The following is a 16,163-nucleotide window of genomic DNA, read 5'->3' as shown; positions in this document are numbered from 1 at the left end:
CAGTCATTTTATGGAATTTTAATTGTAGAAAATGCTCTTCTTACAGTCTGCATCTCCTGTAGTTTATCGCCTTTCATCTTACTGGCTTGATGTTAGGTGCAGGACAGGTGAAAACATGTCTGAGCCAAGAAGGGGTTCATTATATGTCAGGGAAGGGAAGATGAAGGGCCATAGCGCCATTTGTATGAAAATTGTGCCATCCTGGTAACTTCCATGCATGCTTTCCTATGAACCTGAATTAGCAGTTTTTCTTAAGCACACAGAGGAAAGTTACAGTTCTATGGAAAATACGAGTATTATATCCCACTTATACTGGGTTTTCACTGGACTCCAAACATTGATCAAGCCTGAATCTGCTTATCTTTTCCTGTGATTTAGGCTAAAGGCAGCAGACTTGCCCTGCTGAAGTCATTTATTCTTGCTTGGCTTATGTCTCACAAGTCCTGGCCACTCTCTTAAGCTAGTGCTACCGGTAGGCCGTAGTAGTATTTAAGCCCTTCCCTACATTATGGCATTTGCATCCAGACCTCCAGTACAAAAAATGTGGTCCGATTTCAGCAATCCCACTGCCCTCCTACCCACCCACATACCTGTCTTCCAGTGCTAACTCTATACTTCTCTCCTCCAACCTGCTTTTCAGCATCAGAATCTCTGTCTTTTGGTGGTCAAGGTTGATTGTTTTAGATTCTCTAACATGTGTTCAGCCCTTTGGAGTTGCTGTGGTGTAAGCAACCAAGTGTACAATGCTACTGAAATATAATCTGAAAAAACACTAAAAAAAATCAAAGGAAAGGAACTAGAAATTGGGAAATGCAAACACCCTAGAAGAGCTAGATGCAATGTAGATTAAAATTACTCAGTGACTTGGATATGGGAATGTACATTTTAAATCTGAATGTGTATAGGAGGTGGAAATACTATTTTAATGCTTTCTTTTACTTCAGCTGTTTTTGCATATATCCGGTGTAGTCAGTTTGATCCTCTATCTTCCTTGCTTTTTGCTCTTTCTTTGGTTCCCAGACCTGTTCCATCTCTCTTTGGTCAGCGCTATCAAGCACTTTAGCTACAGGATAAGGCACAGCCCCTTTACACCAGGCTTCAAGCTATCCCTAACTCGTTACTTTCAGAGTGGAATTTTGGGATGACTAGCACATCCTCCCTCTTAAGCCATCTTTGGGGAGGGGGGAGTTTATTAAGCAGACTTTCTTTATCTGGGGAGTAAAAAACACAGTCCTATGGAGTACAGGTGTGGCTTCATTGCAGAAATAAATTATATCGGGGAACATCAGGACAGTGAGCAAAAGGTTATGATTGCACCATCTTGACTAAGGCTATCAAGCAAATTGCCCTGATGAGAACTGGGTTTCTCTTTCTCTTTTGTAGGCAAACTATGGTTTGTCTGTACCAGGAAGTGCAGGTGGGAGCAAGTGCACAAGATGAGGGTGTGAGAGGAACCAAATCCCTCAAAGGCAGCTAAATCATGGTTTGGTCACTCTCTGTACAGGGAAATCTACCCAGCTTTGATCTGTTTATATGACTACTTGCCCTATAGATAGGTTGCTTTACATTTGGAAGGCATTCTGAATGTAAGTTTATTTCCCATTTCTAGCAAAGGAAAGAGAAAACTTATCAAAGACCACCAAAAATCAGTCAGCAGTAAAAATTATACTTTTATTTTCAAATTGGCGTCAACCAGAAGAGAACTGGTACTACATTTGATTCTATGGTGCCATTGAAAAAGGCCAAATGACTTTTGGAGAGGGCGTGTAAGCCCACAAAGAAGAAATACACAAAGAACAGATGAAAACCCCAAAATATACTCCCAAGAAAAAAAATCATTCTAAGTTCAGACACTGAAATCTTATTTGAAAAGCTACAATGTACAAGAGACTTGACATGAATAAAAATGGCTACACAGATGCAAGTTAGCTGTTTTTCTTTCTTTTTTAACATTTTATTTAAATACAGGTTTAGGTGCTATTGGGGAAAAAGGCAAAAGTGCATAAAGAAGGCAGAAAAAAAATAAATCAAGCAGTGAGAAACCATTTCTCCCAGGGCAGGGTTGAAAAGACTAGGAGATTTATAAAATAATGAGAGAGTATTTTATTGTAACTTTATTTGGTCCTCTAAAAATATTTATTCACATTACGTTATTTTTGTATCTTCCTCACAAAAAGCTGTCCTCTTAAGGATTGTCTATACATGATTTTGTCTTTTTCAGTTAGGAAATCAGCCAGTACTAAGGTTGTGCTTCTGTCTTAGCACCAAGAAGAATGTGATTTCTCTTCACCCACCAGTCATTCTCGTTGGCACCTTTAGAAAGTTCACCCTAAGATTAGGTGGTCCCTAGGCACCTGTATCCCTCTAAAAATGCTTGCATTATAGAAAAACCTGTCACCATTGTTGCTGACCTTTTCATTTCTACAAATGGATTTCTCTGGGGCATGGATATGGTGAAGAGGAGACCAAAACCCTCCTCCCTTTAATCACTAGTGCAAAGGAAAAGTAGGGACTAGGGCTTTTTATTTTTGAGAAAATATGCTAAAATGTTTGTGCTTCTATGAAAAGAATGATTTGGTCATTATTTGTGCCACTGATCTGAGGGGTGTGCAGGAACTTCATAATTTTAAACTTGGATAGGGAGCCCAAAAGGGATTTAAACCCTCCTGAGAGATTTAGCAAGAAATCACTAGTGTGCGGTACTCCACCAGTCACGAAGATATGCAAGAGTACTTTGGGAATGACGAAATGTAGCATCCCTTTGCTTTCAAACTTCAGGGGCCTAAACATTGAGCAGGCAAGTTCTCCTTAACTCTTGCTTAATGTAAGCCTATTTCACACCTCTTGTAAAGAGACTAAGCTCGTGCTTTTAACATTGCATATGTATGTTCTCTCTGTACCACAAAGTCCACAGGCAAGAGGGGATGCAATGGGAGGGAAAGGCAAGGTCCTGATATGCCTCTATGCACAGAAGGGAAGGAAAGGGGAAAGGAAGAGCACATACATGCAAACAGCACTGGAATGGGAGAATGTGTGAGGGCGACACATCTTTTAACTTGGTCCTTGTACTTTCCAGGTGCTTGAGAGGCGACAACTAAAAACCACCAGAGGATTCAGTGGACTGAGCACCTCTCTCTCTGAATGTGCCTCTGACGGGCGTTCTTAAAAACAAAAAGGTAAGAAGTATGCCTCCAGAGGTCCACTTGCCAACCATTTCAGTTATCCCAGGAAGAGACAACTACCAAATAAAGTGGGTTAGAGCCACTTCTCTCATGTTAGATTTAAAGACACTAGATGTTTTCCAGAGGCCTTTTCCATAGGTAGAGCTTTGCAATCACATCACAGCTAAATGAGTTATTAGACACAGGCTCTAAGACCTACTTTTCAGGGTTTGTTGCACTGCATGGCTGATTATTATTTAACTGGATTTGCCTTCTGTCCCAACACAGAGGTGACCTTGGGGAGTCTTCTTTAAAAGTAACAGAAGCAGCAATCAATATGCAAAGAAGGGTGACTTTCAAGAACCTTACTCCTGCTTAAGAGGAATCTGCCCAGCCTTTGCTCTTCCATCACACCAGCACAGCCCTATATATTTCCAGTTATATTGTAGTTCCCTGCTATACTGACAGCAACACTCCAAAGAATTTGCTTTTGGTCCATAAGACTATCCCATGCCAGCAAGAGCATCTTGCTGGCTTAATGTTAGCCTGAGGGGGAGGAAGAGGTATGTTTCTAGTGCAAGGCAGTAGTTGCCCTGATTCCTTCATCCAATTGCCAGGCTGGCTTGGGGGGCAGTAGAAAGAGGAGGAAGGATTGTAAACGTTGCTTGGCTCAGAAAGTACAAGGGAGATGATGCTTTCTGCAAGTCTGCCTTTGGGCTGACAGGAATGTGGGTTCAGGAGAAAAGCTCCACATACAGATCTGCCCCATGAATACTCCCTAAAGCAAGGAGCAATTGGTCCCTATGCTTACATCTCCACAGTAACTGGGATTCCTCTAGCCCTTGGCTGCTGTTGTCAAGGTTATTCAGAGGAGTGCCCACCCACCTCTCTACAGGTTAGGTGCCAACAGAATTTGGAATTCTACAAAAACAGAGAGGGAAGGGCATTGATAAACACCAAGAATCTGCGAGAAATTTGCAGGCATTAAGCTAGGGGAGTCTTGCATAGGCCGCTCTTATTAAGACATGGCATCCAAGAGTCCTGGATAGAATTATTAGTTTTCTCCTAAACCTCCCCTTTACCTCTGCACCAGCTACTGCTTTGGCTTTCATCTCCCTTCTAGATATGACAGATTTGCTGGTTCCTTTTGACTCCAAAAGCTCTCCTGCTTTTAACAAATGGTTTGACTTATTTCCAGCTGATAAAGATTTATAGAAAGGAAAATTAATGAGCAAGAGTCGACATGCAGACAGAGGCCTTGGGCAATTTTTTCCAATGGGAATGATCAGAGACTTGCACAAGTTACTCAAAGCTCCACTCTCCCAAAAGGAAGCATGGCAGTGGTTCCTGCCCCTGGGCCTCCCTACACCAATTCTGGTTCCACATAGCAGTTTGGTTAAGTTGTGCACATTTCAACCGGCATCAAAATCAATTCCCAAAAGGGCAGGTCCCTAGGGAAGGAGGAGGGCACAGTGCCATGCTTCATGAAAGCTGCGGGAGAGGATGGAAAGACAATTGATCTTTGATAGTAAAAAAGACACCCACCCCAAGTTCAAATGCCTCCAAAACAAGGCTATGTCGGCAGAAGATTTTGTTTTAAAACGGCCATGTCAGAGGTTCAGAACAAAATAACTGATGTGTGACAAGACAGCAGAGAAGGGATAATGGAACAAGAAGCACACAAAAGCCCTCCCCCTGCTTGCTTTCAGGGTGGCACCCGAGTGGAGCTCATATAGCCTCCACATAGTTGGCTGGAAGCATGCCTGTGTCACCGGTCCGCTCAACGGTGCCATACATCCAGCCGTCATCAATCTGCTGCACATTGATTATGGTGTCACCGTCCTGGAAGGAGACCTCGTCCTCATCGGCTGCGTTGTAATCGTAGACTGCACGAAACCGCTTCTGGGGTGGGGAAGAAAAGAGCAGGGATGGATTAGTGTTCAGTGACTTTGGGGGCTCCTCACCCACCCTTTGTTTTAAGTACACTGGACCTCCAAAACTTGTGGCTCTCGAATCCCAACAGAAAGGTACACCCCACCTTATTTTTTAAGCAGGCATCTTGCAGGCTTGATCTCTTAAATCACTGTTCCAAGCTGCTGGTAGTGGCCTAGTGCGCTCCAGCAGCCATGGTTTATGATCTTGTGCATGCATACACACACATATGGCAACAAAAGCTTGGGTTTGATGCTGGCATGTGGCACAATCCGAGCTAACACTAACCTGCTGCTTTACAAGTTTCTTTCTAAAATTTATACCCTTCCCCTTCAGTGGTCAACTGGCATTTCCAGGATGGCTTAAAAAACAATTAAATATATGAATATAATGAAAACAGAACGGGACATAAAACTAATTACATGCAATATGTAGTAAGACTGAAGGAACCATCTGTTCCACAGGCTAGGTTTATGGAATGCTGTTCTGTGAGTTGATCTGCAATGTATGATGGGATTTGGTCAAAGGATCGACCGGTACCTTGACACACAGGGCTGGACTTAAAACTTATCTTAGGATCCTTTCCAGCCACATCATTGTAAAGACACTAATGTGAACAATGTTTCAAAGGCTGGAAACTGAGGTGAATGGTGGCTTCATATCAGTACCTAAAGGGCAGAGTCATAGAGCCAAGAGGCAGCTCAGAGCAGGATACAGTGTTACCTCAATTTTCAAACACAATTGGTTCCGGAAGTTTGTACTTAACCTGAAGCGAACTTTCCCATTGAAAGTAATGGAAAGTGGATTAATCCATTCCAGACGGGTCCGCAGAGTACTTAAACTGAAAGTACTCAAACTGAAGCGTACTTAAACCAAGGTATGACTGTACTGGGAATTTTCTCTTTACAGTACTACCTTTTGATACATTATATGGTGGTACCTTGGGTTACAGACGCTTCAGGTTACAGACTCCGCTAACCCAGAAATAGTACCTCGGGTTAAGAACTTTGCTTCAGGATGAGAACAGAAATCGTGGCGCTGCCGAGGCGTACTTAAACCGAGATATGACTGTACAGTGGTGCCTCGCTAGACGAATGTCCTGTTAGACGAATTTTCTGCTATACGAATAGGTTTTGTGATCGGAGGTTGCCTCGCAAGACGAGGTTTTTTTCTATGGCCGCCGCTTTGTCTTGCGAAGCATGGCCATAAAAACCTCCGATCACAAAACCTACAGGGCATTCCTCTAGCGAAAGGGGAACGAGCTGCAGCACAGGAAGAAGGCAAAGGAAGATCAGCTGAGAGGCGCTGACAGCTGTCACCGCCTCTCAGCTGATCTTCCTTTGCCTTCTTCCTGCACTGCAGCTCATTCCCCTTTGTGTTCTGCTGGTCTCTGCCGGTGAGGGGCAACCGGCAGAGACCAGCGGAACACAAAGGCTGTAGCGCGGGAAGAGGAGGATCCTCCGCTCCCCCCACCACCACCCGACACTGCGGGGATGGGACGAGGCTACTCCAGCCTTGTCCGATCCTGGGCAGTGTGTGTGTGTGTGGGAAGCTGGGGATCCTCCGCTCCCCCCCCCACCGCCCGACACTGCGAGGATGGGATGAGGCTTCTCCAGCCTCGTCCGATCCCCGGGCAGTGGGGGGGAGCGGAGGATCCTGCGCTCCCCCCCCGCCCGACAGGGGCTTGCTAGGCGCCGTTGGAATGGTGGCTAGCAAGTCTGCTTTTGCAGGGGGGCGGCAAAACACCCCCACATCGGCGCGCTTCGGCCCCGTCACCCGGAGCCGAAGCGTGCCGATGCGGAGACGTTTTCGCTGGCTGCCTTCCCCTTGGCTTGGGGAAGGCAGCCTGCAAAATACCCCCGCACCAGCGGATCTGCAGGCGGGGGGGGGGGGAAGGGAAGAACGGAGGATCCAATGGTCCTCCGTTCTTCCCTCCCGCTGCCCGCTAGAGCCAAAGGCCGGATCTGCGGGCGGGGGGAGGGAAGAACGGAGGATCTGATGGTCCTCCGTTCTTCCCTCCCGCCGCCCGACAGAGCCAAAGGCCGGATCTGTCAGGCGGGGGAGGGAAGAACGGAGGATCCGATGGCCCTCCGTTCTTCCCTCCTGCTGCCCGACAGATCCGGCAACCCCGGGATCTCTGCTTTCTGTCGGTGGTGGTGGGGGGAGAGGAATGAACGGAAAGGGCTGCTTTCTCCCTGTTCGTTCCTCTCCCCTCACCGCAGACAGCAAGGAGAGCTGCGGGGCTGTTGCTGCCTGTCTCCCTGCCTTCCAGGTAGCCAAGCGAGCAAGCGCCGCCACTGCCGCCAGTCCCTGGAGCCCATAGGAACACATTAATTAACTTTTAATGCGTTCCTATGGGAAACGGTGCCTCGCAAGACGAATTTTTCGTTGGACGAATTGACTGTCGGAACGAATTAATTTCGTCTAGCGAGGCACCACTGTATTGCCATCTCTTGGCCTATGTTTTACATGGTTTCCCACAAATGAACCTGTAAAGCACTTTGTTCACTTCCAGTCAGATTATATCTGCTATACACACTTGCGCAAATTGTTCTTTGGATTGCCCAGAAGCACTTTTTCCTGCCTTCCCCACTACTCAACCTCAGAGATGGAACATTTCACAGGGAAGAGCCAGGCTATGTATTTCAGAGTACATTGTCAAACCTTTTGCATCCTTGTGCGTGTGTGTGTGTCTGTCTGTCTGTCTGTCTATGTCTATGCAGGTAGGCGGACTTCTGCAAAAAGCCAAGTTTCATTTCTTCCTTCCTCCCACAACTGTCAGCTGATGACTGGCTACTTTCCTTCTTCCTAGATCACACTTACCCCTCCGCCAGATGGGGCGTTACGCTGTATTGAGACAGGTGCTGCTGGTTCCTTGTAGCTGTAAGACTGAGAGGCTGGTTGTGCTGGTGGCTGGTGGTGGTAAACTGTGGGACACAAAGATTACTATTAATTGTCTATTGATCAGATTGAAACTGCAGAACCTGCCTCAAGGCCTTAGGAAACAATGCAGAATTTTTGCAGGTGAGTAAATCTGCAATGAATAAATGTTAAGGTAGAAATATTTGACAGCCACTATGCAGACATAAATCTAGTACAGGATAAGAGCTCCACCCCACCTTCCCTCCTAGGCCTTTACTAGCTTTGATGGAAAAGGCTCAACTAGTTGGATTCCTTTTCACACAAGAACTTTCTGCACCTTGTTTGGAAGTGACTGCAATTTGGCATCTCCTTGTTGCAGAAATCACTGTTTTTTTCTTTGCAAGCACACAAGGTTGCCCCTTTTTTAGTTTACCTGTGGAACACGGAACTCAGTATTTTGCTGCTAATGTTCAGGTAGCTATCAAATTCAATCAAGTTATTCTCTAACAAACCTTGAATGAATTTTAACAAATACTAAATTCTAACAGCTCATAAAATAGCCTAACTATAAATTCAATAAAGGAAAGGAGTCCAGACAATTTTCACTTGCAATTCGTTACTTTCAGCACTTCCACGTTCTTTCGTAGTCTCTTGAATTCATGGTTTCTCCTAATACTTTACCACACATCAGCAGATACACCAAACCCAGAACTCTCACACAATACTGACAGACCTAGTAGTCTAAAGTGGTTTCTTTCATTTCAGACTCTCAGCCCTCAATTACTCTGTCAGCTAGGACTTGGGATATTCTCTTTCCGGTAATGTCTGCCTTATCTTTCAGTCTACTTTGACTCTACCTTCAGCATAAGCTCCACCCTCCATCTCTTTAACTGCCATGGATTTTTCCTGATCAGAAAAGCAATTCAATCATTCTAATAGGTCCTTACAAAGGCACTACCTTATCATCACACAGTGAACAGAGCCAAACTGTTGGATTTCCCTCCCTTTATTGGGGTGGTGGGTTTGCTAAATGCCACAGGAAGACCCATTCATTCAAGTATGTAGGGTGGATTGCTGGTATTCTCCCCACCCCTTTTCTCCAGCACAACTTATTACCAGGGGTACTTGGTTGGACATGATGAGGTTGCTGGTGTGGTGGTGGCTGCTGCTCCACTGGCCTCCTGTAGTTGGCGCCCTCCTGGGAGTTTTGGCGTTCTGATTCGCCTCCCTCTCCACCAGGTGCGCCCATCCTGCTCTTCTCAAACTCTTCATGGTACTTTATCTGCAGAGGAAGGGGAAGAATATATATTAGAGCAGCACCAATAACATACATAGGGTGAAAGTTTTCATGTTGTTTAATATATTCCCCAATCAGAAGATGCATTTCTGCCTGGTCAATAAAGTTCTTACAATGCAAGGCTTTCCTCCCCCCCCCCCCCAGTCTCCACTGCTTTCAGCCCTCTCTCTCTCTAGTATTCCAGATAAAACTCAGAGGTTGTGAATGGTAAACTGGCAGCTGCAAGTGAATGAACTGATAATCCCAAGGGTGGAAGGCTCAGTAATATAGTCCTATCATTCACTCCTCAGAAACGCCCCCTTCAACCTCTTTCCCCATCTGATAAGTCACTGCAGCACTGCATATAAACCAGAAGGTGGCAGTGGACAACTAGCATTTCACGTACTGTGAACTGTTACCTCCCCCTTCTCCTGTGGCTGGAGAGTATGAGCAAAGGAATGGCTTTGGCACATACTGCCAAGCTCAGTACTAGACTCTCCCTCCGGACATTTCGGCTGCCTTTTTATTCAGTAGATGCAAGACAGAAATTCTACAATCAGGAATACCAAAGCATCACTACTCTTGGTTACTTGCTCCTGCATCTTAGCTGCTTTTGATGTACAGACATTAAACACCTGCTACCTGAAGATGCAGGGCCAGCGTCAACAGTGAGCATCCTTGGGCAACTTCAAGGGCCTGCTGCCCACACCTGCCCCTCCATTTAATTTTACAGGTTTAGCACTTCAAAACAGCACTATAGGGTCTATCCACCATTTACATTTTCCCCAATGTAGTGTCACTTTACGGCAGGTCTGGGGACCCATTTTTGGCTGGTGGGTCAGATCTTTATCTCCTCACTGCCCTCCTGACATCCACCTGATGTCATAGTGACATCAGGCAACGCTGTACTTTGAAGCCCCGACAGTCATGACTTCAAAATGCGGCATTGGGCTGCTTGAAAGGTCTTTTGCAAACAGCCCGGCACTGCTCTTTAAGCCTCTGGTTTTTAGACATTTAAAGAGCAACGCAGGGCCATCTACAAAGGGCTTTCAAGCAGCTCCGTCATGAGCTTTGGGTACAGCAGGGGAATAGTGGCACACAGCCAAAATGCTGAGCAATCTTTAACCCCTGCTCATCAGCTTATAAACTGAAGTTAAATCTTGATGCTTTAGCTGTGCATTACTGTTCCCAGCAAAGGAACTTGTGCACACAGTGAATTCAGAATCAAATCCTGTGTCGTCCCCCTCCCCCACAATGATATCATCTGGATTGAGTGACGTCAGCTGGTGGCAGATGGGCATTTTTAAAAATGGCTTTGTGGACCATGTCTGACAGCTTAAAGGGTTGGAAGTTCCTCACCCCTAGAGTCTAGGGCATTGTGGGATATTAAAATAGGTACCATATTGGCCTGAATATAAGCCGCACTTTTGTTCCAATTTCGGACCCTGAAAAGTTAAAGTGCAGCTTATATTTGCAACTTTTTACCATGCTGCTGAAAGCAGCTGGCCTAGCTGCTTGGTAGTGGGAGGAAGCGGTGCCTGCCTCCCAGTTGGTTGGCAGGGGAGGGGAGCGTGCGCAGGCCAAGCAGCTGGGAGGCAGACGAGCTGCTCCCCCCCCCCAACTGCCAAGCAGCTAGGAGGTGGGCACCCAGCTCGCCAAGCCGGTGCCCGCCTCCGAGTGCACACTGCGCCTGCCTCCTGGCATTACCGCCCTGAACAGGAGCGGCTGGCACCAACTTGGGGAGTGGGGCGCCTAGTGTCGGCACCGGCTTGGTGGCCGCACCCGCAAATAAGCCATGAATTTTAAGGGTGCGGCTTATATGCGGGCCAATACAGTAAACCCAGCCATCTAGTGTAACCTGCAGCACGGCTACCACCACCACCCACCAGGCAAGCCTGCCAGAGCCTACCGACAAAGCAATGGGCAACACCAGAGCACATGTTGCCCGCTCAAAATCTGAGGCACTCTGTCCAACATAAAATCACAACCGTTCAATAATTAAGGTCAGCCCCCAATTTCTAAAGTGAGAAAGGTTGGGCCCTAAACCAGTGAGGAACTTGAGTTTTCTACCTGGGCAGACGCCCTCGCAAGGCAGGGAGTCCACTTGCGAGTGTTTTTATTTAAATATTTATAAAATGCAGCAAGGTGGTATACAGCATACAAAATTACAGTAACACTGATAAAGCATTAAAAAACAACTGGTTGGGGAGAAGAAACTAATGTTTCAAAGGCCTGTCTGAACAACACAGTTTTCAATAGATCTTTAAAAGTCAAAGCACCCCTCTCCCAACCCTCTACTTCAGGCATAGGGAACTTTTGTGGACTGGTGGACAACTTCGCTCCCTCTCCCCCAACCCGCAAGCAAACTTTGACAGGTGGGTGGGGCTACACATGTGTCAATGCTGACTGGCGGGGGCGGGGGGGGGGAGAGGATATTTCCCTTCAGGAAATATGTTGCTGAAGCAGCACCCAGCATGATCACTCAGTGATGTCAACTGATTGACATGTGGGCATGGTCGGAGGGAAATGGCCCGTGTACTGGAGGTCCCCCATCTCTGCTCTGCTGGCAAGGCCTGCTACAGCGAACGCCAACACAACCTCGGGCAGCCCTGCATAAAACACAATACTCATTGATGAGGGTATGGTTCTCTGTGTATGTTTAAAGATATGCTCATTACAGTCTACAGCATGTCCACGGCCGTACAGGAAGCTAGCTACCATAAACGTTTGGAAAACCCTGCACTGCCAAAGAAAGGTTGCTATTGGTAACAGTCCTCTATTTCCACTTGTGTTTAGCAAGGGCAAAGTCTGGCTGCAAATTCCCTACATGTGATCAAGGAAAAGATATCTGTGGTCACAACTCAGCCAACAGCCCTAGGTATTCTTCCACCATTATATGCTCATCTTCCTCCATAGCAACACGGTACCTGAAGCAATAAGAGTAAAGCAGGTGGAATAAGGGCACATTTTGTGCAGGGATAGATCTAAGCCTTTATTTGGATGAGCATCCTCTGCTTGATTAGGGAGCATAATGATCAAAACCTCATTCCATCCTCTTTCCACACCTTTTGGGGTTCAGAGGTGTTAGCCAGGCACCACTCACATCTTATTAAAGATTATCTTTGCTGCCCTTATAGGAATATACACAGCCATACTTTAACTTCTCTTTATATGGCAGTGGCCCACTGCCTCCTTTAAAAAAACACACCAAAAAATCCACCTAACAGGATGGAAAAAGCCTTTCCAAGGTATCTGGCTCTCTTAAGGATCATGCGAACCATGCAAAAAAGCTGGAATCTACAGAGACAGTCCCACATGTGGTTTTGTTGCTTCCACGGGTTTCTCTAAGGAGTGTGCACCAAACTGGGTTTTGCTATAAGCATCAGACAAGCCCTTTCCCAAGACACACATCCAATTGCAAACCTGGGAGGTTTGCAGCCAATAGGGGACAGAACTGAGTCTGCAAACGAAGAGGAAAAAAGCAGAAAAGGGCAATTACTGTACTTAAAAGCTCAAAATGTGTCTTGCAAAAGAGACTGTGGAGCAGAGGGCCTGGGAAGGGAATTCCTGTGGGATTAAACTCATCCTGCAGGCCCCCCCCCCGAATTAACCCCCAGAGCGCCAGTTCACGCCAGATGGCCAAAGCAAATTATTAAGGCCAGATTAGTCAACAGACCGCAAAAAAAGTATTTTGCAGCTAGGATTAAACAGAAGACACTAAGAAATCACCACACACTAATTTTAACCATGGAAGTCTTGATATTTCACATTCTCCTTGCTTACTTTATGTCATTTTGATCGTCAGACCTCCACCCCTACAGTATGTAAATTCCTTGTAAGGAGGACCCTGCTCCCATTGGTCTAGTCACCTAGTGCAGTCTCACCCACCCAAATCAGTGTGAAAAAAGGTGCTCACAGCTTGGTATTGGGGAACATGGGTTCAACTCCCATCTTAAAATAATTACTGGGTGGCCCTCAGAAAATTGCATGATTTGTCCACCATTACCCACTTAGTAAAATGGAAATAAAACCTCTTACTGGGCTTTGAGAATAATAAGTAACTACTACAGTCAAACCTCAGATCCCAAACACCAAAAACCTGGAAGTAAATGTTCCGGTTTTTGAATGTATTTTGGAAGCCAAACGTCCAATGCAGCTTCCGCTTGAGTGCAGGAAGCTCCTGCAGCCAATCAGAAGCCGCACCTCCGTTGTTGAACATTTCAGAAGCCAAACGGGCTTCCAGAACGGATTGTGTTCGACAAGCAAGGTTTGACTGTATAAAAGTCACAGCTGCCTGGTCACATTATTAATTGGTGCCTTCAGAAATTGGAACATTTTTGGAAGCTCTGTGTAGTTAGGGTCACCATCTCCCACCAACCTCAAAACTGTTGTGTGGTGGGAGTTGTAGACCACAGCATGTACTAAAAATTATATAAATTATCCTTGGAAGAAGATAAGACTATTTTTGCTGTTTTCCTGAAAGAGGAAATCAAACTGGTCACCTCTGCCCACTGGCTCCCTACAAGGCAGTGTCAGGCTGTCTCTGTCCCATTCCATCACAGCTTCAAGCAAGAGCAGGTGCTGGGAAAGCTGGGCCCATGTCCTTCCAACACACATGGAAGAAATATGTAACGGAAGAAAGCTAGCAGCTGGTTCAAATCCTCCAGTGCCTGGGCTGCTGGAGCCCTCGGTGTGCAGCTGGGGGTGGAACAGAGGTCAAGAGGGAAAACAGCCAAATATGACAATATGCAGGGAGTCTCAGAGTGGGAGGGAGAAATGTGCCTGCATTGGCTTATAGGAGCCAACTCCAGGGAGCCGCGGGTGCCTGGGAACCCACAATAATATAACTGTGGGGGCCAGGCACCCACAAAGTCAATGAGAAAAGCCAGCAGGCGGCTGCGTTGCAGTGGCTGGTACCCACAACCCTGAGCGCGAGATGGCACCCCTGCATTGGCTAGAGACACAATACAGCAGGGTTAAGCCACAGCTACTCAGTTTGCTTATGGGTGAATTTGGATTCATGGATCCCTGTAGTCTGATTCTTCAGCTACATATGGTTGATTACTATATTCTGTTGTGGAACAGTCACAAGATGTTTAGTTCAAGGTCTCATGGACGGTGTTTTTCTGAGAAGCAGGTCAAGTTCTGCTACCGTTTCCTCATTTTGCAAATCACTCATAGCACAGGGGAGGAGAAGTGAGAGCTCAAACGGTAAAAATGTTCCAGGCTATGCTGTTGGTTCAGCAAGGTTCAGCCTCAAGGGGGGGGGCATTTCAAGCCCTCCTGACCAAAAAAATCCCCTGGAGGCTGGTAAATAATTTACAGGCAAAGGTAAGGGAAAGAGGTCTGGGAGACATTAGGGCTATTCAGAGAATGGTACCTGACTCAGAAAAAGTACTTCATTTCTTCTATGGGTAGAACTGACTGCCTCCAAGATTCCTATCATTTGTATACTACAAGTTCAAATTCTACTCTGCCTGCAGGAAAAGAAAATAGTCAAGATCCAAACATTAGTTTATATTTCTTCCCATATATTTTCTTTCTATGCCTTGGTGAAATTGTTTACTAAGTTGTATGTGGGAGGAAACAGTTATGTAACCCAGTCCTTCAGCAACACTGGACATTTAGTAACCTGACTCCACAGTTCCTGCTTAAACCCACCCACTTCCTATTCCTTTGTTTCAAAGAAAAATTCAATGTAGTGAGCGATCACCAGTGTGGGTATTTTATTTTTCCTTAGGAAAAACCAACACATGCTGTTAACAATTAAGACTTTTTGCATAAAGTGGTCTTCTTTTATCGAGTTCTGAGAAATAGGTACAATCTAGAATTTCTAGAATATAAATTTCTAGAATATAAATTAAGATGCTGAATGGTCTTAAAAAATATTGCTGAAATAGTGTATATAGTTCCTGTTTTTATATTATATTCCAAAATGATAAAGCTCAAGTATTTTTATACTATTTGCAATAAAAAGAGAGAGAGAGAAAGAAGACACTTCTGTGTAACACAAACTCGATGTCAGCATTTGAAACTTTTGGTAATACCTCTAACTGTATTGTTTTCTGTGCTGTGCAGAACAAGTAAGGCTAAGGCTGCGAGAAAATTTCTACAACACTGCCCAGCTTCAAAACAACTATAGAATTCGGGAGTTTGCAGCAGGGATTTTGAAAGCCAAAACTGCGCTGTAGTAGTACCTGCCAAGGGGAAAACCAAAGCTGAACAGTATAAAATATGCAGACAGAAAATAGAATATGCAGGGTGGCTTACGTTACTGATCTGATCCTGGGTCTTCTTGATTCGCTGCAATTCCGGGGTGTCAGCCACCACACTGAAGCCCTTCCCTTTATTCTTTTCGAACTCCTCCTTGTAGCGGACCTGTGTATGTGAATGAGGAAGCATAATTGTATTACTCTCCTACTGTCAGCAATTTCTTTAAAAGGTACAATCCCTGACTTGCAGGGGCAGCAAGTGGGACACAATCCTCCATGGCAAGAAAACCTAACAGTCAACCAAAACTCAGGGTTGCAAGACCTTGCAGGGTTTTGTCTCAGAAAGTACAGCATAGAGTCATCCAACCTCAGGAGGAAGGATGGAGTTAATCCATCTCACAGTGCATTTTTTGGCGTTCAGAAAACTTCCTAAAGGCAGTACAACAGAAGGGAAGCTTGGATGTGAAGAGGGAAGGATGACTGTCACTACAGCTGCACTGCTCTCAAGGTGCACTGAGCACCTCAGAACCACAACAGAACTGTGGGAATAATTCCCCATCTTCACTCTTTAAAGAACTGAGACGCTCAATGTGGACAAAGGAAGGAAAGAATAGGCTGTCCAGCAAGGCATTGGGATTTGTAGACTACTGCCCCGCCTCCTGTCTAAACATACCTATAGGCTCAGGTCATTAAGTGGATATGCATATACCACCCACCTCC

General features: G+C 45.7%; 1 protein-coding gene across 1 annotated transcript in view; it reads right to left on the bottom strand.

Annotated features, from left to right (window-relative positions):
* Positions 1 to 1,657: 1,657 nt before the first annotated feature.
* The window catches only part of LASP1 (LIM and SH3 protein 1), a 55,034-nt gene continuing 40,528 nt past the window's right edge, over positions 1,658 to 16,163 (bottom strand). Inside the window, exons 4-7 of the mRNA XM_035134739.3 lie at positions 15,502 to 15,609; positions 9,072 to 9,237; positions 7,917 to 8,020; positions 1,658 to 5,063 (exon numbers count right to left, since the gene is read on the bottom strand). Coding sequence (XP_034990630.1) covers positions 4,890 to 5,063; positions 7,917 to 8,020; positions 9,072 to 9,237; positions 15,502 to 15,609 — 552 coding nt within the window. The 3' untranslated portion in view covers positions 1,658 to 4,889. The remainder of the gene's footprint in view (positions 5,064 to 7,916; positions 8,021 to 9,071; positions 9,238 to 15,501; positions 15,610 to 16,163) is intronic.

Source organism: Zootoca vivipara, chromosome 12, assembly GCF_965207765.1.
Source record: "Zootoca vivipara chromosome 12, rZooViv2.hap1.1, whole genome shotgun sequence".
NCBI classification, from domain to species: domain Eukaryota; kingdom Metazoa; phylum Chordata; class Lepidosauria; order Squamata; family Lacertidae; genus Zootoca; species Zootoca vivipara.
This window is presented reverse-complemented; position numbering and strand designations above follow the sequence as displayed.